Here is a 25,567-nt window from a genome sequence, read left to right as displayed (position 1 = left end):
CAAGTCTTATAAGATGTGTCCAAAAAATAATGTGTACCCGTAATGCTGAGTTCAACCAGTCTGATTTCTCATCATAACTTAGTTTGTGAATGATACATAGGGTTTTGTATTTAATTCTGTGTTCAATTGGTAGCCAATGTAACTCTGCTATGGTTTCAGTTATATGGTCCCTCCTTCTTTTTCCAGTTAGTATTCTAGCTGCTGTGTTCTGAAGTATTTGCAGTGGTCTTAATGTTGTATTAGGTAGTCCTAACATAAGGGCATTGCAGTAATTTGTGCTGGAGAAGATTAGTGCCTGTAGTATTGTTCGGAAGTCATTTTGAGTTAGCAGTGGTTTAAGTTTTCTGAGTACTATGAGTTTTTCATAACCTTCCTTTACTTTTAGTGATATGTGTTGTTTCAGATTGATTTCAGGGTCTATTATTATTCCCAGGTTACATACTTTTTCTGCTAGTTCAATTTTCTGGTTGTCTGAGTATTATTGATGTTTGACTGATTTCAGAATGTTTTCATTCTAAGTGAAGAAATTCTGTTTTATCAATATTAATTACAAGTTCCATTTGTGTCAGTAGTTGTTTTATAATGCTTAGGTACATGTTGGCTAGGTTTAATGTTTTCTCTAGAGTGTCCTCTATGGGTAGAATTAGTTGAATGTCGTCGGCGTAAATGTAGTGTATAATTCCTAGCCCTGCAAGTAAGTGGCATAATGGCAGCATGTATATGTTAAAGAGGGTCGCAGATAGGGCTGATCCCTGTGGAACTCCTGTTTTGAGATTAATTTTTTCTGATAATGTGTTGTTGATCTGAACTTGGAAAAACCTGTTTTTTAGATATGATCTGAACCATTTTAATGTTAGGCCATGTAATCCGATTTCTTCCAGTCTATTTAGTAGTATTTTATGGTTTACTGTGTCAAAGGCTGCCGATGGGTCAAGCAGTAGAATGTAGTGTTTACCACTATCAAAGCCTCTTAGAATGTTATTTGTTAGAGGAGCAGAGTCTCAGTGCTGTAGTGTTTTCGAAAACCGTGTTGAGAAGGATACAGTATGTTATTGTTATCCAGGTGTTCAGCTAGTTGTTTCTGTACCGTTTTTTTTAAATAAGTTCCCCTGGCAATACATTTTCCCCGTAGCACTGCCTTTAAGCAGTCCCACAAAGTCATAGGAGATGTCTCATCCTGATCATTAATCTCCAAGTATTCCTTTATGTCGGCTTGAAGCTGCAGAACAAAATCATTGTCCTCAAGCAGACTCTCATTTAACTTCCAGAATTGATGGCCTTTTTCATAAGAGCTGAGTTCGAGTTGAATAGAGATCGGACCATGGTCAGACCATGTAATTGAAACATAGAAGTGACGGCAGAAGAAGACCAAAAGGCCCATCCAGTCTGCCCAGCAATCTTTCACACCTATTTGTTTTCATACTTATCTGTTACTCTGACCGCTGAGGTCTGGGCCCTTATTGGTAACTTTTTGGTTCCAATTCCCTTCCACCCCCACCATCAATGCAGACAGCCGTGCTGGAGCTGCATCTAAGTGAAGTATCTAGCTAATTGGTTTGGGGTAGTAACCGCCGTAATAAGCAAGCTACTCCCGTTTGTTTACCCTGCCTGTGCAATTCAGTCCTTGTTGGTTGTCTGGATATAAATTCTCTTTACTTCATTCCCCCCTGTCGTTGAAGCAGTGAGTTGCGCTGGATATGTATTCTAAGTGAAGTATCATGCTTAATTGATTCGGGGTAGTAACCGCCGTATCAAGCAAGCTACACCCATGCTTATTTGTTTACCCAGACTATGTAATTCATTCCTTGTTGGTTGATGCTGAATATAAATCATCTTTTCTTCATTCTCCCTGCCGTTGAAGCAGGGAGCTATGCTGGATGTGCATTGAAAGTGAAGTATCAGGCTTATTTGGTTTGGGGTAGTAACCGCCGTAACAAGCAAGCTACTCCCCCGCTTTTTTGTGAATGCAAATCCTTTTTTCCACATTTCCTCTTTCCATTGAAGCTTAGAGCAATGTTGGAGTCGCATTAACCATGTGTGTTTATTGAATAAAGGTATTATCTCCAGGCAGTATCCGTCATTCCCGCGAGCCACCCACTCTTCATTCACGTCCTCTAGACTTTATGGATCCACAGTGTTTATCCCATGTCCCTTTGAAGTCCTTCACAGTTCTGGTCTTCACCACTTCCTCCGGAAGGGCATTCCAGGCATCTACCACCCTCTCATGAAGAAATACTTCCTTATATTGGTTCTGAATCTTCCTCCCTGGAGCTTCAAATCGTGACCCCTGGTTCTGTTGATTTTTTCGGGCGGAAAAGGTTTTTCGTTGTCTTTGGATCATTAAAACCTTTCAAATATCTGAAAGTCTGTATCATATCACCTCTGCTCCTCCTTTCCTCCAGGGTGTACATATTTAGATTCTTCAATCTCTCCTCTAAGCCATTTGATGAAGACCCTCCACCTTTTTGGTCGCCCTTCTCTGGACCGCCTCCATCTTGTCTCTGTCTCTTTGGAGATACGGTCTCCAGAACTGAACACAGTACTCCAGGTGAGGCCTCACCAAGGACCTGTACAAGGGGATCATCACTTCCCTTTTCTTACTCAATATTCCTCTCTCTATGCAGCCCAGCATTCTTCTGGCTTTAGCTATCGCCTTGTCACATTGTTTCACCGATTTCAGATCATTAGACACAATCACCCCAAGGTCTCTCTCCTGCTCCGTGCACATCAGCCTTTCTCCCCCCATCGAATATAGTTCATTCGGATTTCCACTCTCCATATGCATGACTCTGCACTTCTTGGCATTGAATCTCAGCTGCCATATCTTCGACCACTCTTCCAGATTCCTTAAATCCCGTCTCATTCTCTCCACTCCTTCCAGTGTGTCCACCCTGATGCAGATCTTAGTGTCATCCGCAAAAAGACAAACCTTACCTTCTATCCCTTCCGCAATGTCGCTCACAAAGATATTGAACAAGACTGGTCCCAACAACGATCCTTGCGGTACACTGCTTAAAACCGCTCTCTCTTCAGAGAGAGTTCCATTTGAGCCTTTAACCTTATTAATACAACTTTTAGCTATTAGAAAGACATCAATTCTGGAATATGTCTGGTGAGCTCTCGAATAGAATGTATAGGTTCTACATTTAGGGTTCCAGATACGCCATGTGTCTAGTAAATCCAAATGAGTCAGGAAAGATTTAAAGATTTTACGATCATCTTTTGCCGAGGTTACTGTACCCGGGAATTGTCCAAATGGGGGTTCAGTATAAGGTTGAAATTGCCGCCCACTATTAAATGACCTTCAGTATATTGATCAATTAATTGACTGAGACGCCGTAAGTAGTTACCTTGTCCAGTATTAGGTGCATATACATTTACTAGTGTGTATTTGTCCCCACCTATTGCAATAGTGAGAATTAAATATCAGCCTTCTGGGTCAGGATAACTAGCCACCTCTTCAAACAACACATCTTTAGTGATTAAAATTCCCACTCCCAGGTATTTGTGAGTTAGAGGTCGTGCTACCCAGTATTGTGCTGGGAAAGAAGGATATTTAAGGAGACTCTTGTGACGTCTTTTGAGGTGGGTTTCTTGAATAAAAGCAATGGAGGTATGATGGCTATTCAATTCTGAGTATAAGCAATGCCTTTTATAGGGAGAATTTAATCCCTTGATATTCAGTGATAAGAGATTCAGTAAAACCATCGATATCTATACATATTAATTGTATCATGCAACTGCTGCTGCCGGTTTGTAGCCCCAGTAAGTAAAGTCAGGAATAGCCTATGTTCGTACATCTTATAATTAATGAGAGTATCTAACATTGTAAATAGTATTATCACCATGAAACAACCTGTGTGAAATACCCCAAGCCCCTTCCCCCCCTCCCGCTTTACCAGTTTCCCCACAAGTTGGACTACTACCAGCATCCAACTTGTCAAAAAATAGGAGGAGTCTATCATCTCAGTGTGACTGCATCATATCCTCCAACCAAATTATATTGAGATATGATAATTGTAGATGTAATGAACTCCCCATAACTGTAAACTTATGCATATAACAGTCGCATAACCATCCTTGGAACAGTATAACAACTTAACCAGGTCTGCAAATGATTATTAATAGCCTGAATATTTGAAAAGTCATCAGGCAATTATCTGGGGGTGGGACCCGGGCAGACTAGAAGAAAACCATGAAGCAGTGCCAGAAACCTCAGGTATCTTCACGTTGTGGAGCGGAGGTATCCGTGTTACGCCGCAGTCATTTGTCCCCTTTATTTCCCCTCCTCTACCTCGGGTATTCTTCTCTGCGGGTGTTGGGTTTGGGCGCCACTTGTAAATGTTCAAATCCGGCATATCCGGCGTTATGAAGTAATCTCGACGCTTCCAATAATGTTTTTACACGATGAGTCTCACCCTTCAACGAAAAGCTTATCCCAAAGGGAAAAGCCATCTATATCTCACGTTTTCCGCCCGCAGGAGATCCATTATGGGTTTCAGCTCCTGTCGTCTCCGGATGGTAATTGGTGAGAGATCCGCGAATATCATAATGGCCGTGCCTTGCCAAAGCCACGTGGCCTCCTTCTGTGCTATAGCCGCTAGTTGGTCTTTCTGTGCAAAGTCGTGAAAACATGCAAGTATGTCTTTAGGCTTGTTGGCTATTCGGGGCCCCATAACTCTGCATGATCAATTTTAAGTTCCCCTCCTGAGTTCTCACTGATCTGGGCAGCCTCCGAGGTCAGCAACATGGCACATATCTTCAGAACCACCGCAGTGCAGTCTTGATTCTCTGGGGACTCTGGAACTCCCCTGAATCGCAAATTTTGTCACTGCGAACGATTTTCCAGATCTTCCATTTTATCGTTGAGTCTCTCCAGCTCCGATTGAATGTGAGTTTGTTGTTCCCAGGTAGTTTTGATGTTTTCACTATTAGCATGCACGTGGGTTTCAATTTCAAAAATCCGGTGGCCATGATCAGCTAGTTCACCTTTGAGCTCCTCGATCGATTGCATGATATCCTGCGTATTGGTCGTGATTTCAGATTTGAGTTCTGCAAACCAAAGTTTCATCTCTGATTTAGTCGGGAGTTCCCCATCATCATTCATGACCAGCGCATCAGGAGTTTCTGCTACCGTTTGCGCTGGCTAGTCGTCCGCCATGTCCGAGACCAGGAGTCTCCTGCCTTCATCCAGTTTCTGATATGAATATTTTCGAAAGTCCACTTGTCTACGTCTCAGGGACATCAGTACAGATAGTATTCTTATATGGATCCTTTTAGATGAAAACTGAGACACGGATGGTTTTATTTTCCAGGGATTGTGCTTGTGGTTGGAGGAGCTCTCGTTTTAGGCAGCCATCCCCTGGGGCGACATCACTTCCTCCCCTTTCCGTTCTTTTCTATTTTCCTCATTTTATCAAAGTTTCCCTTTTGAAAGTTTAGTGTTAAGAGCTGCAGATTTACTTATTGTCCTCCTTCCAGTTATTAGTTTAAATTTGATCATGTTATGATCACTGTTGCCAAGTGGCCCCACCACTGTTACCTCTCTCACCAAATCCTACGTTCCACTAAGAATTAAATCTAAAATAGCTCCCTCTCTTGTTGGAACTTTCTCTAGCAAGTCCTGATGTTACATTTACCCAGTCAATATTGGGGTAATTGAAATCTCCCGTTATTATTGCACTGCCAAATTGGTTAGCTTCCCTGATTTTTCTAAACATTTCATCATCTGTCTGACCATTTTATCCAGGTGGACGGTAGTATACTCCTATCACTATACTCTTACCCAACACATATGGGATTTCTACCCATATAGGATTCCTTCGCAAAAACTCTGGCTTACTGGGACACATGCCTTCAAAAAATTAAACTCCTCCTCACCAGCCTAAACCTGATATTAAATTCCGGCAAAACTGAACTCCTGCTCATCGCCTCAGAAAATAGCACCATCACCTCTGCACAACAAGCCACGCCAACAATCACACAAGTGAGAGACCTAGGAGTCCTAATTGATAATCGCCTGAATTTCAAAGCCACCATTAACAAAACCACCAAAGACTGTTTCTACCAACTACAAGTGCTGAAAAGAATTAGACCTCTTTTCCATGCCCAAGATTTCAGAACTATTCTACAAGCAATCATTTTTTCAAAATTAGACTATTGTAACACCATCCTACTCTGCCTTCCCGCTTCATACACCAAACCGCTTCAAATGGTGCAAAATGCAGCTGCACGAATTCTGACAAATACCAGGAGAAGGGACCACATAACCCCCATTCTAAAGAGCCTCCATTGGCTACCTATACACTTTAGAATAATATACAAGGCCATTCTTACCCCATACAAAATCATCCACCAACTGGCTCCCATTGACATACAGATCCCTCTCCGACTACATAATTCGTCAAGACCGACAAGAGATGCATACAAAGGATCGCTACAGGTACCACCGTCCAAATCTACCAGACACTGCACACTAAGAGATCGGGCTTTCTCTACAGCCATTCCACCGTTATGGAACTCCATCCCCTCAAATCTCAGAACAGAACCATGCATCTCAACCTTCAAAAAAAGACTAAAGACCTGGATATTCATACAAGCTTTCCCGGACACCAACATGGTCAACTAATCTCCAACTACACCTTGATTAACCATATCTTGATTAACCATATCTTCTATCGTTTACCTGTGTGAATTAATCCTCTCAGCCAAGTTCTTATCACCCTGTTATATGTAACTGCCTTTTCAGCACCATTGTCATAGTTATGTTCACTTTGCACCCCTGTTTTATGTGAACCAGCATGATGTGACTGCTGTCTCGAATGCCGGTATATAAAAATTTGAAATAAATAAATAAATAAATAAATATAGATTCTACTGAGCATTTAGTCTCTTGTATGATCTTTATCCTGTTAGACTCTATACCCTCCCGGACATAAAGTGCCACACCCCCACCAAGTTGATCCTCCCTATCATTGCGATATAATTTGTACCCTGATATAGCACTGTCCCATTGGTTATCCTCCTTCCACCAAGTCTCTGTGATGCCAATTATGTCAATCTCATCATTTTCTGCTATACATTCTAACTCTCCCATCTTACTTCTTATTCTTCTGGCATTGGCATACAGACATTTCAAAGTGTGTTTTTTGTTTGTATTAACAACCTGCTTTTCAGTTTTTTAGGGATAATTCAGAAATCATTAGCTTCGGTGATTTTTTACATATAGGCAAATGGACTATGTTTGCTTTTAATGGAACCTCTCTGTTGGGATGCCCTAACTCTCCTGTTTCATTAGTATCCTTCAAGGATACATTTCTCCGAACCATGCACTGCTGAGTGACTGTCTACTTTCCCCCTTGTTCTAGTTTAAGAGCTGCTCTATCTCCTTTTTGAAAGTTAGTGCCAGCAGCTTGGTTCCACTCTAGTTAAGGTGGAGCCCATCCTTTCAGAAAAGTCTCCCCTTTCCCCAAAAGTTTCCCCAGTTCCTTACAAAGCTGAATCCCTCTTCCCTGCACCATCGTCTCATCCATGCATTGAAACTCTGGAGCTCTGCCTGCCTCTGGGGACCTGCACATGTAACAGGAAGCATTTCAGAGAATGCCACCCTGGAGGTTCTGGATTTCAGCTTCCTACCTAAAATCCTAAATTTGGCTTCCAGAACCTCTCTCCCACATTTTCCTATGTCGTCAGTGCCCACATGTATGACGACAGCCAGCTCCTCCCCAGCACTGTCTATAATCCTATCTAGGTGACGTGTGAGGTCTGCCACCTTCGCACCAAGCAGGCAAGTTACCAGGCGGTCCTCACGTCCACCAACCACCCTGCTATCTACATTTCTAATAATTGAATCGCCAACTATGATGGCCGGCCTAACCCTTCCCTCCTGGGCAGTAGCCCTGGGAGACTTGTCCTCAGTGTGAGAGGACAATACATCACCTGGAGAGCAAGTCCTTGCCTCAGGATCATTAAGGTGGGAATTGTGGTGGATGGATAATCATAGATCTTTGTGATTTTTTTTTTAATTTAAATTTTTATTGGCACAAGTAATATAAACATTCCAATAACCTTGAACATCAATGTAATTTGAAACAATTTACAATCAACATAGTACAGTAGTGCCTAATGCTATTTCCGTGTCCCCATTTTTTCCCCTCCCCTCTCCCCTCATGCCCACTATATAGATTGACTCCAAATTTTAGGTGTATGATATCTTGTCATATATATGGGGTGTAGACTCTCTCCCCCCCCCCCCCCCACGTCTCTTGACCCATCTTATCCCTCCATTACCTTCCTCTAGATTCCCCAGCATAGATATCCTCCCTGTTTTCAAAAACCAACGTCTTCCTAGTAAACCTTATACCAAAGGAGAAAAGGTTCCCAAACGAACACATGCTTCGCCATTGTATCCTGTCACTGGGCTCTAAGATAGTACCAGTAATGCATTTGCCAAAGACTATGTGAAACCAAAGTAACTGTGGGCAGCCAATCTTTTCTCCAATGTGCCACCAGCTCCTGCCGGGCCACACTGAGAACTTGATGTATTAAAGTCCGCTTTGTCGCTGCCCATGTGTCCGGATAGGTGGATAACAAATCTCTGGACGTAAGAATATATTAACGTTCAGCATCTGAAAAATCATGGTCTGAATCCTTTGCCAATAGGACACCAGCTTAGGACAGGTCCACCAGATATGAAGAAAGGTACCCTGTTGTCCACATTGCCTCCAACAATACTTCCCCTGGATAGGGTAGATTTTATGTAGTTTAGAGAGGGTTAGGTACCATCTAGACAGCACTTTGTAATTGGTTTCCATAAGGTTTGCAGAAATAGAATGTTGGGTAATATATCCAAAGCATTGTTTTCATTGTTTCTCTGTTCACTGTAGAGTTAAGTCCTGTTCCCATTCCCGCTGGTACCTAGCCACAGCTGTCGGCGAGCCCATCAACCACACATATATTGGAGATAAGACCTTTCGCAACGGTATAAGTACAACACATAGTTTCAAACGCCGTTTTCCCGCCGAAACATATCATCTGTGTGGTGTAAGTCTAGAAAGCAATGCCGCAATTGTAAATAATAATAGTATTCCGTATCCGGTAGTCCATACAGGCGCTGTAGTTCCTCGAAGGGGATGATACGTTGCTCATGTATTAACTGACCATAATGCCATATCCCCCATCTGCTCCACCGATCATGATGGCCCCCCCCCCCATGGGGCACCCAGCATTTATTTTTATACAAACCAATGGGTAACAAAGGTGTAACCAAACTTGACCTGGATAGTAACAATCGACATTTCTGCCATATCCGCATTGTAACTTGCGTGAAAGGGTTATCAGGGACCTGTTCAAAATTTTCCGTAGCAGTCCCCATATTCTGTGTTGCAGGGGCTCCCCATTACCGGAAGCTTGCTCAATCAGTGCCCATTGCTTCAACTTTTGTCTCCCTGTTCACTCAGGAATAACCCGCAGCTGGGCTGCATGATAGTACCGGGTGAAGTTTGGAACCGCTAACCCCCTGTCCTCCCGAGCTTTATGTAAAACCTGTCTGGTGAGGCGAGGCGGCCTCCTACGCCAAATAAAGTGAAATATCTTAGCATGTAAGCGTTTCAAAAATTTAGTTGGTATGTCTATCGGCAATGTCTGAAAAAGGTACAGCCACCTCGGCAACACATTCATTTTGATAGTGGCCACTCTCCCCACCCATGATAGCATGTAGGGGCCCCAGATCTCTAGGTCTCTAGTAGTTATATTCATCAAAGGGATATAATTTAAAGCGAACACATGCCGCCAATCCGCACTTAAGACAATACCTAGGTATTTTAATCCACATGTGGCCCACTTAAAAGGGAAATGATCCTGGATACCAGATCTCTGAACTTCGGTAAGGGTGATGTTCAGAATCTCCGTTTTTGTCATATTAATCTTAAACCCTGAGATGGAATTAAAGCGGTCCATTTCCTGCACCAAAATTGGCAGCGTCAACTGGGGATATGCAATCGAAAACAGGATATCATCTGCGAACAACCTTATTTTATATTGAGCGTCTCCGCTGATGTTTCATTTAATATCCCCATGCTGTCTGATCATAGCCGCAAAAGGTTCCATAAACAGAGCAAATAACAGTGGAGAGAGAGGGTACCCCTTTCCAAATCAAAAGTGGAGGAATATGAACCATTAACTTTTATACATGCCTTTGGGGAAGAATACATTGCCGCAATCCATGTTCTGAAATTATCCCCCAATCCCACCTTTTTCAATACTCCAAACAGAAAATCCCAATTTACCCTATCAAATGCTTTCTCGGCATCCACCGCTATTAATACTGATGGTATTTGATGCACTCGTGCGGTCCATATTAAATTAACTTCTTTCCTAATATTATCCCCAGCTTGTCTGCCTGGTATAAACCATAAGAACATAAGAATATGCCATACTGGGTCAGACCAAGGGTCCATCAAGCCCAGCATCCTGTTTCCAACAGTGGCCAATCCAGGCCATAAGAACCTGGCAATTACCCAAAAACTAAGTCTATTCCATGTTACCATTGCTAATAATAGCGGTGGTTATTATATAAGTCAACCTAATTATTAGCAGGTAATGGACTTCTTGTCCAAGAACTTATCCAATCCTTTTTTAAAAACAGCTATACTAACTGCACTAACCACATCCTCTGGCAACAAATTCCAGAGTTTAATTGTGTTGAGTGAAAAAGAACTTTCTCCGATTAGTTTTAAATGTACCACATGCTAACTTCATGGAGTGCCCCCTAGTCTTTCTATTATCCGAAAGAGTAAAAAACCGATTCACATCTACCCGTTCTAGACCTCTCATGATTTTCAACACCTCTATCATATCCCCCCTCAGCCATCTCTTCTCCAAGCTGAAAAGTCCTAACGTCTTTAGTCTTTCCTCATAGGGCAGCTGTTCCATTCCCTTTATCATTTTGGTAGCCCTTCTCTGTACCTTCTCCATCGCAATTATATCTTTTTTGAGATGCGGTGACCAGAATTGTACACAATATTCAAGGTGCGGTCTCACCACGGAGCGATACAGAGGCATTATGACATTTTCTGTTTTATTCACCATTCCCTTTCTAATAGCTCCCAGCATTCTGTTTGCTTTTTTGACTGCTGCAGCACACTGAACCAACAATTTCAATGTGTTATCCACTATGATGCCTAGATCTCTTTCTTGGGTAGTAGCACCTAATATGGAACCTAACATTGTGTAACTATAGCATGGGTTACTTTTCCCTATATGCATCACCTTGCACTTGTCCACATTAAATTTCATCTGCCATTTAGATGCCTAATTTTCCAGCCTCACAAGGTCTTCCTGCAATTTATCACAATCTGCTTGTGATTTAACTACTCTGAACAATTTTGTATCATCTGCAAATTTGATTACCTCACTCGTCGTATTTCTTTCCAGATCATTTATAAATATATTGAAAAGTAAGGGTCCCAGTACAGATCCCTGAGGCACTCCACTGCCCACTCCCTTCCACTGAGAAAATTGTCCATTTAATCCTACTCTCTGTTTCCTGTCTTTTAGCCAGTTTGTAATCCACGAAAGGACATCTCCACTGATCAGGGTGTATTAGCATGGGCATAACCATATTCAATCTGCGGGCCAACACTTTAGCCATGATCTTTAAATCCAGGTTAAGTAGGGATATAGGCCTATATGACCTGCATACCGATTTATCCTTTCCTGCTTTAGGGAGAACTGTTATGCCTGCTAATTCCATAGTGGCTGGCAATGTAGGTGTATTGAGAAGGTCGTTATATACCAGTTGCAAATATGGAACCAGCAGGTCCTTGAACTTCTTATAGAAAAGTCCCGTAAATCAATCTAGCCCAGGTGCCTTATTAGGATTAAGATTTGATATGGCATCATGTATCTCCCCTTTAGTGATAGGTTTGTCTAAAATCTTTGACTGAGCATCCGATAACGTTGGCATTGTAACTCCCTGCAGATAGTTATCAATCCACTCTGTCGATATCTGAGGCCCTGCCGAATATAATTCTTTATAAAATTGAGCAAATCTATTCCGAATGCCTATGTTATCCAAAATACAATAACCCATAGCATCCTTAATTTTAAACACAGTGCTCTGTGTTATTTGTTGTTTTAATTTTCTCGCCAGCATCCTACCTGGCTTGTTACCTTCCAAAAAATAAGTCCCTCGGATCTTATCTAGCTTAGTCAGTATTTCCCCTTCTAATAATATTCGTAATTCATTGCGCTTTTTATCCAGGTCTCTCAGGATGCGCCAACCCCCATATTGTTTACGTGTTTCCTTTCCAACTTCCCAATTTCCATATTCAACACTTCCCTTGTTCTCTTATTCTCTTTTAACCTAGCCGTTGCCTTGGCTATTAACTTCCCTCTCATAACTGCCTTAAAGCAATCCCACACTGTCCGTGGAGGGACCTCACCATTGTCATTAAATTCAAAATATTCATTAATATCAGTCAGTAAGGATTCGTATATTTGTGGAGCCATAAGGAGGTTATTATTTAAATGCCAAAATTTAATCCCTGGTTCATCCTTTGTTATACAAAAGGTACCTTGGATGTTTGCATGTGTCCTATCTTGGTGTCCCTACAGCCCATATACCGATGCTTGCTGCCAAGCCACATATCGATAGAATAGGACCCATGGACTCTGGAAAAGAACGAATAGTCCCTATCTTTTGAATGCTGCTGTCTCCAAATATCCACCAATCCCCAATGCTCCATCAAGAGTTTGAGCCTCACTCTGTGTCCCTTGTGTCCCCCTCCGGTCCAATTACTGTGATCCATTTGTGGATTCAAAATAGTGTTAAAGTCACCCCCCATTAATAGCGACCCTTGTTGTTTGTTCCAGCTGAGTGAAGAAGGCTCCTTGATTTTGATTAGGTGCATAAACATTAAGTAGTGTGATCAAGACGTTATCAATTTTGGCCACCACAACTATATATCTACCCTTCCGGTCCTTCTTGCTATCTATAATTTCCACACTCAGATCCTTGGCTATTAAGATTCCCACCCCACACGTCTTTTTTTCCTCGCAATTAGATGCCAAAATAATATGGGGGTATGCTTTGTCCCGTAGTAGCCTTTCATCTTTTCGTAGCAAATGCGTCTCTTGTAAAAAATAAATTGATGCCTTATGGGCTTTCGCATCTTTAAATAGCAATTGGCATTTCTGAGGATGATTCAGGCCCTTAACATTAAGAGATACAAATTGCAAGTCAGCCATAGGATTTATATAACTTCTCGCCATGGAAAGGGCCTCTGTCCAGCTGCCTGGACACACTCATTGTTCCTCCCCCTGAAATCCTACAGATATACACCATCAACTTACCCCAAATTCCTTCCCTCCCCTCCCCCCTCCCCCCAACCCCATACGACAATAGTGAGGTGTTCTTCCTCACCCAAACCATAAAGGAGGAGTAGAATCATCCTGTGTAGCATAGCACATAAACCTTAATAACTATGTTGAATACACACTACAAATACAGAAACTGTCCTCTGCTTGTCACCTGCCAGTCCGTTATGAGCTCCAGTTTATGCAAAATGCTCATTAACATCCCACCTATACTATAGACTGCGGAAACTGTTGTCTCATGTACAGGGGCTTCTCCCATAGGAGGGAAGCTAAAGAAGGTGGTAAAATCACATGTACAAATCACTCCAGCCTCCTGGAGTCGATCAGCCTTCCCCGAGGCCATTTCCCTCTTTAGTGCCATCTTGTCGGCGCAGTCGTTTGCCTCCTTTTCCTGCACGCTGCCATCTGGGTACCGGTCCGAATCTTCCAGTTTGGGCTTTCACCTCTATTTCATGCTGTCTCAGAAATTTCTCTGCTCCCTCTAGGTCTTTTGCAACACATGTAGTTCCACTGATATTAAACAGTATTCCAAACGGGTATAACCATCGATAACGCACATTTTCCGCCCTCAGGGTGTCTGTGATGCTTTTCATCTCCCTACGCTTCTGTAGCGTGACGGACGAAAGATCATTAAAAATTTGAATCTCTGTTCCCCGCCACACGATCTGCCCCACAGAGCGTGCCTTAGCCATAATTGCTTCCTTGATTGGAAAGTTATGAAGGCAGGCAACGATATCTCTAGGTTTATTATTAACAGGCTTACCTAGGGCTTGGTGCGCTCTATCTATGGCGATTGTTTGCTCATAAGGTTTCTGGGCCTCTATGCTTAGCACAGCTTTACACAGGACCTGCACCAGTTCAACATAATCAATGGTACCTTCTTTCTCCGGGATCCCCCAGATTCGAATGTTACATCGCCGTTGTCTATTCTCCAAGTCTTCAATCTTGTTGAGCAGTTCATCTTTAGCCTGTTGCAGAATCTGAATTTCCTTAGTGTGGTGCGCTAAAGCCATGGCCTGTTCGTCTGCACCCTGCTCCACCACGTGGAGTCTCTCCCAGAGTTCCTCCACTTCAACCCGCAGCTCGCCCATACTTTCTTTGAACTCCACTTTTAACGTCTGTATTATTTCTTTTTTAGCGTCCTGCAGCCACATTTTTATTTCTTGCCCCGCTGGATTAAGCCCCGCGCTCTCTGCCGTCTTTGACTGACGCCCGCACACCTTCCTCCGCCATATTGCCTTCTTCCTCCGTCTTCGGCATGGCTGGGTGTGCTGCACTCCCGCTATAGGAGAACTCGGACAGATCTACAGTTATCCGACGTGCCGCCATCCGTCTCTCCTTCGCATAAAGTTATTTGGAGTGTCGCAGAGGAGCAGCTTCGCTGGATTTCTACTTAGATTTCCCTTAGCTACAAGGAGCTAAGAGATTATGCTGCCATTCGCCTAGGATGACGTCACTTCCACCATAGATCTTTGTTTTGGAATTGATGTCACAATCATTGAGTATCCGTTTCTTCATTTGCACATATGAGGAAATGATGGATTTTTTTCATTGACGTCAGCCTTCTGTGAGATACTGCTTCTGAGGTACAGGGAATGCCTTGCGTTCTTCAGAGTCATGCTGTGAATCTGAATTTCTGGAGCTAGGGACAGCTTATAGAGGCTTGCTAATGAATCTTCTTACTGTTAAGCGTCCTTTCCATTTTCAGAATATCTTTGAATGACCAAAGTTCCACTTCCTAGTGAGCGCACACTCCAGTGTTAGCATACTAGAGCTTGATGACTGAAGTTTGGATGGGTATTCAGAGGGATAGCCATGTTAGTCTGGTGTAGCAAAAATGACACGAAGCGGGTGGCACCTTATAGACAAACCAGTTTATTGAGGCATGAGCTTTCGAGGACAGATGCTGCTGGGAGCAGATGAGGCAGAGCTGATTAGGCCAAAAGTGATCCTCTGCATGCTCTCACCTGAGGCAAGTGTAATACAGAAATCCAATCACTGCCTCATTCTTTAATCATTTTGACTTGTGTTGCATGGCAGAAATGGTACTACTAAATATTTGTAAAACTTCCCTGACCACTGAATCAAAGTGATTTGTGGGCTGCTGTGCTGGCAATCATCAAAGCCCTGTGCTGGCATCACACTAATATATGTAAAGCGTGAATACAGCATGGACAGCTGAATAGCGGATCTTCACCATAGCCCCCTCATGCTTTCATTGTACTTATCTATGTACACATGAATACAGCACAGACAGATACAGCAACACACTGTGCCTCACTTCCACTCGTACGGTAGGAACACACGGGCAGGCACAGTGCAAGCTACACCCCCCTACCACCACAAAACAAATACAGCAACAGTGCAGGCTATACATATTCTGACACACACACTGCCAGTGTAGTCTGGCAGGACCTCTAGGGACATGTAGCTCATTCTTTGATCCGCTGCTGAGGCTGCAACTGGATCCTTTCACCTTTTGGATACATTTCCATATGCATGTGCTTTGGGTTTGTTATTGGGGGCGGGACTATCACTTTGTTTTGTTTTGTCATTACTGTTTTGTTTGAGAGTATCTAAGAAATTAACTTATGTCATTGTTGGGTCAGACCGAGGGTCTATCAAGCCTAGCATCCTATTTCCAACAATGGCCAAACCAGGTTAGAGTACCTGGCAGGATTCCTTCGTTTAAAAGATTCATAGTAACAGTTTTGACGACTTAAAAAGACCAAATGGTGCATCCATCTTCCCAGCAAGTTTCTTATGGTAGTAACCGCTGCTCCCTGCAGGTTACAGCAACGTTTTTACTGGGTGAGGAGCCTTCTTGAAAATTCAAATAATGCTGCTTGACGTGCTTTGCTTTTGAACTTTTCCATAGAAGCAGTCCTATGCTTTTTCCCTTATGTCTGCCTATCAGTACCCCAGACCAGAAGTCATAGCCCAAGTTGATTGACCTCTGAATCCAATTCCCCTTTTCCCCCAACGCCGTCAAAGCAGAGAAAGGGTTGCATCGGTTTTTATTTATTTATTTTTATATAAATCTTTTTCTATACCGTCGTTAAGGTGGGTACCATCACAACGGTTTACAGTAAGGCACAAAAGTAATGCTATTAAAATCTATCAGTTTACACAGGTGCCATTAGGTTCGGTAACATAGCTTTTAATCAATGTTAGTGGCAGTAACACTACTCTGGCTGTTTTTCTTTGTCCCCCTCCTGTCTGTCTGTTTTTCTCTGCTCCCTTGCCTGTCTCCTCCCTAATCACCTCTGCAGAAAGCTATTGACCTAGTAACAAAAGCAACGGAAGAGGATAAAGCCAAGAATTATGAGGAGGCTCTGAGGCTGTACCAGCATGCAGTGGAATATTTCTTGCACGCCATTAAATGTGAGTCTCATGGTTGAAACATTCCATGCATCGATTAAAGGCCACAGCGCTGATTCTCCAGGGGAGAGTGTTATCTTACAGGAACTAAAGTAATATAATCAGAAGGTGGCCATACCCTGCTTCTCTCTACACACACAGACACACACACACACAGACACTGGTTTGTTGTAAGCGGTGTTCACGTGGTGCCTCTCCTCTCACTCTGCTCATTCTTCTACATGTAGATGAGGCTCATAGTGACAAAGCGAAGGAGAGCATCAGGGCAAAGTGCATGCAGTACCTGGACCGTGCGGAAAAACTGAAGGATTATTTAAAGAGTAAAGACAAGCACAGCAAGAAGCCAGTGAAAGAGGCTCAGAATGACAAGGGGTAAGGATTGGGGGACAGAACAGGAGGGGAACAGAAGGGAAATTGGGGTCCAGAGAGCTATTTGAGGAGATGGGAGGTGCTGAAAGACATGGATACTGTTTTGGGGTGCTCTGTGTATGTCCAGGAGGGACTGAAATTCACTGACAGCTTCAGAGTCAGTACTGTATCCATCCTTTCCCCGTGGGCTGGTTCCTCTAGGGATGCCTCTCTCCTCAGATGCTCGGACCTGCAGGGGTCCCTCTTTTCTGGACACTTTCTACCTGAGCACTGAGGAATACATAAGAGATTTTGGGGAGCCTTGTATACTCCCAGGAGAAGTTGGAATTTCTTGCCATCTCCTTACCTGACAAAACTTTCATCAGGCCCTGGGACCTCTGTGGGGTGGCTCCCCTCTCCAGACCTGAGATCTGCAGCCAGCAGTACACACTGCTGAATAAGGAACGTCTGCCATTTGCTCTCCTGCCCATGAGATCCTTGTGTTTTGTTTCTACAGAAGTGACAGTGATAGTGAGGGGGAGAACCCTGAAAGGAAGAAACTGCAGGAGCAGCTGATGGGTAAGCAGTGACGGCAATAGGCATATGTGTGATCAGAGAACGTGACAATACATGATGTATGTGCATATGGAATGAGACAGGCATGTGACCAGAGCACATGACTGTGCGTGTTTTGTATATAAATTGTGAGAAAAGGGAATATGATACTGCATGTTGTGTGTCTGTGGGAGGGGCCAGGCATGTGGTTAAAAAGAAAATTGGTTCTTGCTGACCGTGGGTTATGCCTCCCTTCCAGCAGATGGAGACAGAAAAACTTGAAGGGCACCCTTTCTTAACTTGGTGTGCCACCTGCATCCCCTCAGTATTTAGATTATCAAAGCAGAATAACAGTGAACCGTAATAACAAGGAATCAAGCAATAATAAAATTGCAACCATATAAGTATGAATGAAAAGCAAACTGTAAAGTTCCTTCTTAGTGTTCTGCAGTAAAAGGAAAAAAACCGATGTATAAGCGCGGACTCTCTAAAATACCCACTCCCAGGGCGGGTGTTTGGACTGATCTGTGGTACTACAGGAATGAAAATTATCAGGTAAGAACCAATTTTCTTTTCCCTGTACGTACCCGGATCAGTCCAGACCGCGGGATGTACTAAAGCTTCCCTATACCGGGTGGGATGTTGAGAGTCCCACGCGAAGTATGCCACTACCAAAATTGCGGACATCTGGAGCCTGAACGTCCAAGCGGTAGTGGCGAGCAAAGGTATGGAGCGTCTTCCAAGTAGCCGCTCTACATATTTCCTGTGGGGAAACCAAGTGGCATTTAGCCCACGAAGCCACCTGTGAGCGAATGGAATGGGCCTTTAATCCTTCAGGAATGGGCCGACCTTTACAAATGTAAGCGGATGAAATGGCCTCTTTCAACCATCGTGCAATCGTCGGCTTAGAAGCTTTCTGACCTCTCTTGGGACCACTCCACAGGACAAATAAATGATCTGAAATTCTGAAAGGATTCATGACCTCCAAATAGCGTAACAGAGCATGCCGAACATATAAACGACGAAGCTCTCTGGCAATGGAACATCGTTTGATAAATCAGGAAAGGCTGGGAGTTCTACTGACTGATTTAAATGAAAAGTCGAAACCACCTTTGGCAAAAAGGAAAGAACTGTTCGAAGAGAAACTCCCGAATCGGAAATCCTTAAAAAGGGTTCCTTACAAGAGAGAGCCTTTAGCTCCGAGATTCTTCGAGCGGAGCAAATAGCCACTAAAAACACTGTCTTCAACGTGAGGTCTTTCAACGTTGCCCTTTTTAGGGGTTCAAACAGTGGATCGCACAAAACGAGAAGCACTAAATTAAGGCTCCAAGACGGACACATACACACGGGAGGAATCAAATGTCTTACTCCTTTGAGAAAACTCATCACGTCTGGATGCGACACCACCAAGCTACCAACAAGGGAACCTAGGGCCACTACCTGTACACAGAGGGAATTAAAAGATAAGCCCTTGGATAATCTGTTTTGCAAAAAACCCAAAATATTAGCAATTGAAGCATGCTTGGGAAGAATCCTTTGCTCCCGATACCACATCTCCTAAACTCTTCACACCCTAACATATGACAGAGAGGTAGACTACTTTCTGGCCTGTAACAGTGTAGTAATGACTCCCTCTGAATACCCTTTCTTTCTCAATCTCCTCCTTTCAAACTAGACAAAAGCGATCTGCCTGGTCGAAAATATAGGACCTTGACAAAGTTGATGTGGAAGATGTCCTAGCCATAGGAGCCCGTCCACTGCCAGATTGATCAGATCTGCGAACCAAGGATGTCGGGGCCATTCCGGGGCCACTAGAATCACGTTCCCTGGATGAACTTCTTGTTGTGTTTGTGGCATTGTGGACCCTTGGTCGCAATGCAGATGACTCCGCCCACGGAGAGGAGCCCTGTGGGGAACCACTGCGATAAGCTGACACAGATAGCAGACACAGTATGGATAGTCTTTATTGTACTGCTGTAGATAGATGGTGAAAGCAGGAAGGTAAGTCACTGATCCATGAAGTGCCAGTGCGTTCAACAGGCTCAGAACTGTAGTCTCACCCAGATGTTCACGATAGGCGGGAGCCCGCAGTGCCGGTAACACCGCAGCTGGTGGGTGGAGTTGGATCGCCAGATTGTATAGGTACTCACAGAATGAAGGCGTCTTCTTGGTGGTAGAATGGTGGGACCGAAGGTCCATGGTGCAGGATAGAAAGGTAGATAGGCCCTCGAGGAGCGAGTACCCAAAGTCCAATATCCTGAAAGTAGAATAGAGAGAGACTCCTGAGGAGCGGTTGTCTTAGTTACTGAGAAGCCCCGAAGGAGCGGGTGTCTAGAGCTTCTTGCTGGAGCGAGGCCTTTAGAGTGAAAGTGGCGTCTAAGCATGCAGCTTAAAGCAGTTAGATTAGCGAAGCGAAGTCTTTGCTAACTCAATGTGTTAGCGGAGGCTAGATATACCCGGAAGTACTGACGTCATGCGCTGGGGCCGCTTCCGAGGTTCCTGCCATGACATGTATTTGAGCGTAGGAGATGTGTGAGCTCGTGCCCTAGGAGGCCATGGGAGTGAGCATGGCGGATGGGGACGCCCATGCTGGTTTGGAAACGACGAGGCCCTCGGCACCAGAGGCAGCCATCTTGCCCAAAGAGAGAGAGAGAGGGGAGAAAAAGAGGTAAGGCAAAGCAGTCGCAGGTGTCTGCAACTGACTGATGTAAAACTTCTATCCTGCGAAGAACCTTGCCCACTAGCGGCCAAGGAGGGAACACGTACAGGAGAACTGAGGTTGGCCAGGGAAGCACAAGCGCATCGACTCCCTCCGCGCCATGATCCCTTCTGCGACTGTAGAAGCGAGAAGCCTTGGCATTCTCTCGCGTTGCCATCAAGTCCATGTGGGGAATTCCCCATCTTCAAGATATCAGAGCCATTGCTTGGTCCGAAAGTTCCAGGAAGTCCACTTGTACATTGTCCTTCCCGGCTATGTGAGATGCCGCCAGCAGCGCAAGATTTTCTTCCGCCCAATCCATGAGTTGTTCTTCCTCGTCAGGTACTGCTTGACTCTTGGTGTTTCCTTGACGATTGATATAGGCTACTGTCGTCGCATTGTTGGAGAGGACCCGAACCGCTTTATTGCGGAGGCATGGAAGTGAGTGTTGTAAAGCCAGGCGAACTGCTTTGGTTTCCAGACGATTGATCGACCAGCTGGTCTCCTCTGGGGACCAGCTGCCCTGGACTGAGTGGGACTGACAGACAGCTCCCCAACCAGAGAGACTGGCATCCATGGTCACCACTATCCAGCTCGGGACTTCAAGGTCCACCCTGCGAGACAAGTTGTGCGGGCAAAGCCACCACCCAAAACTGGATCTGGTATGAGCGGTAGAGGGAACTGGAATTCCTCCAACTTGGGATCCCAACGAGAAAGCAACGCTTGATGTAATGGTCTCATATGCGCAAAACCCAGGGAACTACTTCCAGAGTGGACGCCATGGAGCCAAGGACCTGAAGATAGTCCCATGCCTTGGGTACAGAGAGCGACAACAAGCGCCAAACTTGTTCCATCAATTTGGTCATTCTGTCCGGGGGGAAAAAAACGTTCCCGACTCTGGTATCAAATCGGGCCCCCAGGAAGTCCATTGTCTGAGACGGGATGAAATTGCTCTTGGTTTGATTGACCACCCAGCCACAGCCACCACCACCATGACTTTGGTGAATGTGCGGAGAGCAGTAGCAAGACCGAACGGCAGGGCGCAGAACTGGAAATGCATCCCCAGAATCATGAAATGAAGACATTTCTGATAATCTTCACGAATGGGTATGTGCAGGTATGCTTCCGTTAGGTCCAGGGACGCTAAGAACTCGCCTCTGCGTACCGCCGCTGTGACCAAGAGAAGAGTTTCCATGCGGAAATGGGATATCTTGAGAGTCTTGTTCACCTTTTTGAGGTCCAAAATAGGTCGAAAAGCTCCCTCCTTCTTTGGGACTACGAAATAGATGGAGTATCGTCCCATCTTCCAGTCCTTTGTTGGAACTGGCTTTATGGCCCCCAGAATTAGCATTCGGTCGAGGGTTTGCCGCACGGCTTGTCCCTTGGTCCGAGCCCCGCAGGAAGAAATCAGGAAAAAATCTTGAAGAGGCCGCACAAATTCCAAAGCGTAGCCGAGTTCTATGATGCTTAGGACCCACTGATCTGAGGTTATTCTGAGGTGAAAGAGGCTATTTTAGCCAAAAAAAATCCTTCAAAAATTGGAAGAAGGATCCATCTGAAGAAAATAGGATAAAACATAAGCATTGTCAAGTTAAGTGTAAAACATAGCTGTGTTTAAAAAAGGATTGGATAAGTTCTTGGAGGAGAAGTCCATTACTTGCTATTAAGTTCACTTAGAGAATAGCCACTGCCATTAGCAATGGTTACATGGAATAGACTTAGTTTTTGGGTACTTGCCAGGTTCTTATGGCCTGGATTGGCCACTGTTGGAAACAGGATGCTGGGCTTGATGGACCCATGGTCTGACCCAGTATGGCATTTTCTTATGTTCTTATGTTCTTAAGACAAGAGATTGCTAAGAAGAGAAAATTTGAAATGAAGTTGGCCATAGAGGCAAGAACTCATAATAAAAACTTTTTTAAATATGTCCGAAGCAAGAAACCTGTGAGGGAGTCGGTTGGACCATTAGATGACCGAGGGGTTAAAGGGGCTCTTAGGGAAGATAAGGCCATTGCAGAAAGACTAAATTAATTCTTTGCTTCCGTGTTTACTAATGAGGATGTTGGGGAGATACCAGTTCCGGAGATGGTTTTCAGGGGTGATGAGTCAGATGAACTAAACCAAATTACTGTGAACCGGGAAGATGTAGTAGGCCAGATTGACAAATTAAAGAGTAGCAAATCACCTGGACCAGATGGTATGCATCCTAGGGTACTAAAGGAACTAAAAAATGAAATTTCTGATCTATTAGTTAAATTTGTAACCGATCATTAAAATCATCCATTGTACCTGAAGACTGGAGGGTGGCCAGTGTAACCCCAATATTTCAAAAAGGCTCCAGGGGTGATCCGGGTAACTATAGACCAGTGAGCCTGACTTCAGTGCTGGGAAAAATAGTGGAAACTAATCTAAAGATCAAAATCGTGGAGCATATAGAAAGACGTGGTTTAATGGAACACAGTCAACATGGATTTACCCAAGGGAAGTCTTGCCTAACAAATCTACCTAATTTTTTTGAAGGGGTTAATAAACATGTGGATAAAGGTGACCGGTAGATGTAGTGTATTTGGATTTTCAGAAGGTGTTTGATAAAGTCCTTCATGAGAGGCTTCTACGAAAACTAAAAAGTCATGGGATAGGAGGCAATGTCCTTTTGTGTATTAGAAACTGGTTAAAAGACAGGAAACAGAGTAGGATTAAATGGTCAATTTTCTCAGTGGAAAAGTGTAAACAGTGGAGTGCCTCAGGGATCTGTACTTGGACCGGTGCTTTTCAATATATATATTTTATTTAACACTTTTTTATACCGACCTTCATGAATGAGTAATTCATATCAGATCGGCTTACATGGAACTAAGGGGCTAGCTAAATAATCAAATAACAAAAGGCAGAAGGCAAAGTTACAAATAACAAGGAAATCGAACTTGGGAATATATAAATGATCTGGAAAGGAATACGATGAATGAGGTTATCAAATTTGCAGACGATACAAAATTATTCAGAGTAATTAAATCACAAGCGGATTGTGATACATTACAGGAGGACCTTGCAAGACTGGAGGATTGGGCATCGAAATGGAAGATGAAATTTAATGTGGACAAGTGCAAGGTGTTGCACATAGGGAAAAATAACCCTTGCTGTGGTTACACGATGTTAGGTTCCATATTAGGAACTACGACCCAGGAAAAAGATCCAGGCATCATAGTGGATAATACTTTAAAATTGACGGCTCAGTGTGCTGCAGCAGTCAAAAAAGCAAACAGAATGTTAGGAATTAATAGGAAGGGAATGGTTAATAAAACGGAAAATGTCATAATGCCTCTGTATTGCTCCATGGTGAGACCGCACCTTGTATACTGTGTACAAGTCTGGTCGCCGCATCTCAAAAAAGATATAGTTGCGATGGAGAAGGTACAGAGAAGGGCAACCAAAATGATAAAGGGGATGGAACAGCTCCCCTAAGAGGAAAGGCTAAATAGGTTAGGGCTGTTCAGCTTGGAGAAGAGACGGCTGAGGGGGGGATATGATAGTTGTCTTTAAGATCATGAGAGGTCTTGAACGAGTAGATGTGAATCGGTTATTTTCACTTTTGGATAATAGAAGGACTAGAGGGCATTCCATGAAGTTAGCAAGTAGCACATTTAAGACTAATTGGAGAAAATTCTTTTTCACTCAACGCACAATTAAGCTCTGGAATTTGTTGCCAGAGGATGTGGTTAGTGCAGTAGTGTAGCTGGGTTCAAAAAAGGTTTGGATAAGTTCTTGGAGGAGAAGTCCATTAACTGCTATTAATTGCATTAGTAGCATGGGATCTTCTTGATGTTTGGGTAATTGCCAGGTTCTTGTGGCCTGGTTTGGCCTCTTTTGGAATTGGGATGCTGGGCTTGATGGACCCTTGGTCTGACCCAGCATGGTAATTTCTTATGTTCTTATGCCTCGAGAAAGTGGGATAATCGTCCTCTAATCCGAGGAACTGAAGGATGCGCCGGCCTGATTTCATTGGGAAGTCTTGGTGGCGAGAGAAGTGGCTGTTCCTCTGTCGTGAGATGGTCTGCAGTCTCGAAAGGACAAATTCCAGGATTGAGGCTTTGCCATAGGCTGCCATGGACCAGTCGGCTGCTATCTGTTCTGATGAAATTGCCATGCTGGGTCAGACCAAGGGTCCATCAAGCCCAGCATCCTGTTTCCAACAGAGGCCAAACCAGGCCACAAGAACCTGGCAATTACCCAAACACTAAGAAGAACCCATGTTACTGATGTAATTAATAGCAGTGGCTATTCCCTAAGTAAACTTTATTAATAGCCGTTAATTGACTTCTCCTCCAAGAACTTATCCAAACCTTTTTTGAACCCAGTTACATTAACTGCACCAACCACATCCTCTGGCAACAAATTCCAGAGCTCTACTGTGCGTTGAGTGAAAAAGAATTTTCTCCGATTAGTCTTAAATGTGCTACTTGCTAACTTCATGGAATGTCCCCTAGTCCTTCTATTATTCGAAAGTGTAAATAACAGTCACATCTACTCGTTCAAGACCTTTCATGATCTTAAAGACCTCTATCATATCCCCCCTCAGCCGTCTCTTCTCCAAGCTGAACAGCCCTAACCTATTTAGCCTTTCCTCTTAGGGGAGCTGTTCCATCCCCTTCATCATTTTGGTTGCCCTTCTCTGTACCTTCTCCATCGCAACTATATCTTTTTTGAGATGTGGCGACCAGAATTGTACACAGTATTCAAGGTGCGGTCTCACCATGGAGCGATATAGAGGCATTATGACATTTTCCGTTTTATTAACCATTCCCTTCCTAATAATTCCTAACATTCTGTTTGCTTTTTTGACTGCTGCAGCACATTGAGCCGACGATTTTAAAGTATTATCCACCATGATGCCTAGATCTTTTTCCTGGGTGGTAGTTCTAATATGGAACCTAACATTGTGAAACTACAGCAAGGGTTATTTTTCCCTATATGCAACACCTTGCACTTGTCCACATTAAATTTCATCTGCCTTTTGGATGCCCAATCTTCCAGTCTTGCAAGGTCCTCCTGTAATGTATGTCTGCTTGTGATTTAACTACTCTGAATAATTTTGTATCATCTGCAAATTTGATTACCTCACTCGTTGTATTCCTTTCCAGATCATTTATATATATATATATATATATATATATATATATATATATATATATATATATATATATATTGAAA

At 43.6% G+C, this 25,567-nt stretch overlaps 1 protein-coding gene across 1 annotated transcript in view; it reads left to right on the top strand.

Moving 5' to 3' along the window:
- The window catches only part of VPS4A (vacuolar protein sorting 4 homolog A), a 192,183-nt gene that overhangs the window by 46,483 nt on the left and 120,133 nt on the right, over positions 1-25,567 (top strand). The window contains exons 2-4 of the mRNA XM_029608314.1: positions 16,650-16,761; positions 16,986-17,130; positions 17,624-17,685. Coding sequence (XP_029464174.1) covers positions 16,650-16,761; positions 16,986-17,130; positions 17,624-17,685 — 319 coding nt within the window. The remainder of the gene's footprint in view (positions 1-16,649; positions 16,762-16,985; positions 17,131-17,623; positions 17,686-25,567) is intronic.

The sequence above is a fragment of the Rhinatrema bivittatum genome, chromosome 7, assembly GCF_901001135.1.
Source record: "Rhinatrema bivittatum chromosome 7, aRhiBiv1.1, whole genome shotgun sequence".
NCBI classification, from domain to species: Eukaryota; Metazoa; Chordata; class Amphibia; order Gymnophiona; family Rhinatrematidae; genus Rhinatrema; species Rhinatrema bivittatum.
Note: the sequence above shows the minus strand (reverse complement) of the source record. Positions and strands in the feature narration are given on the sequence as shown.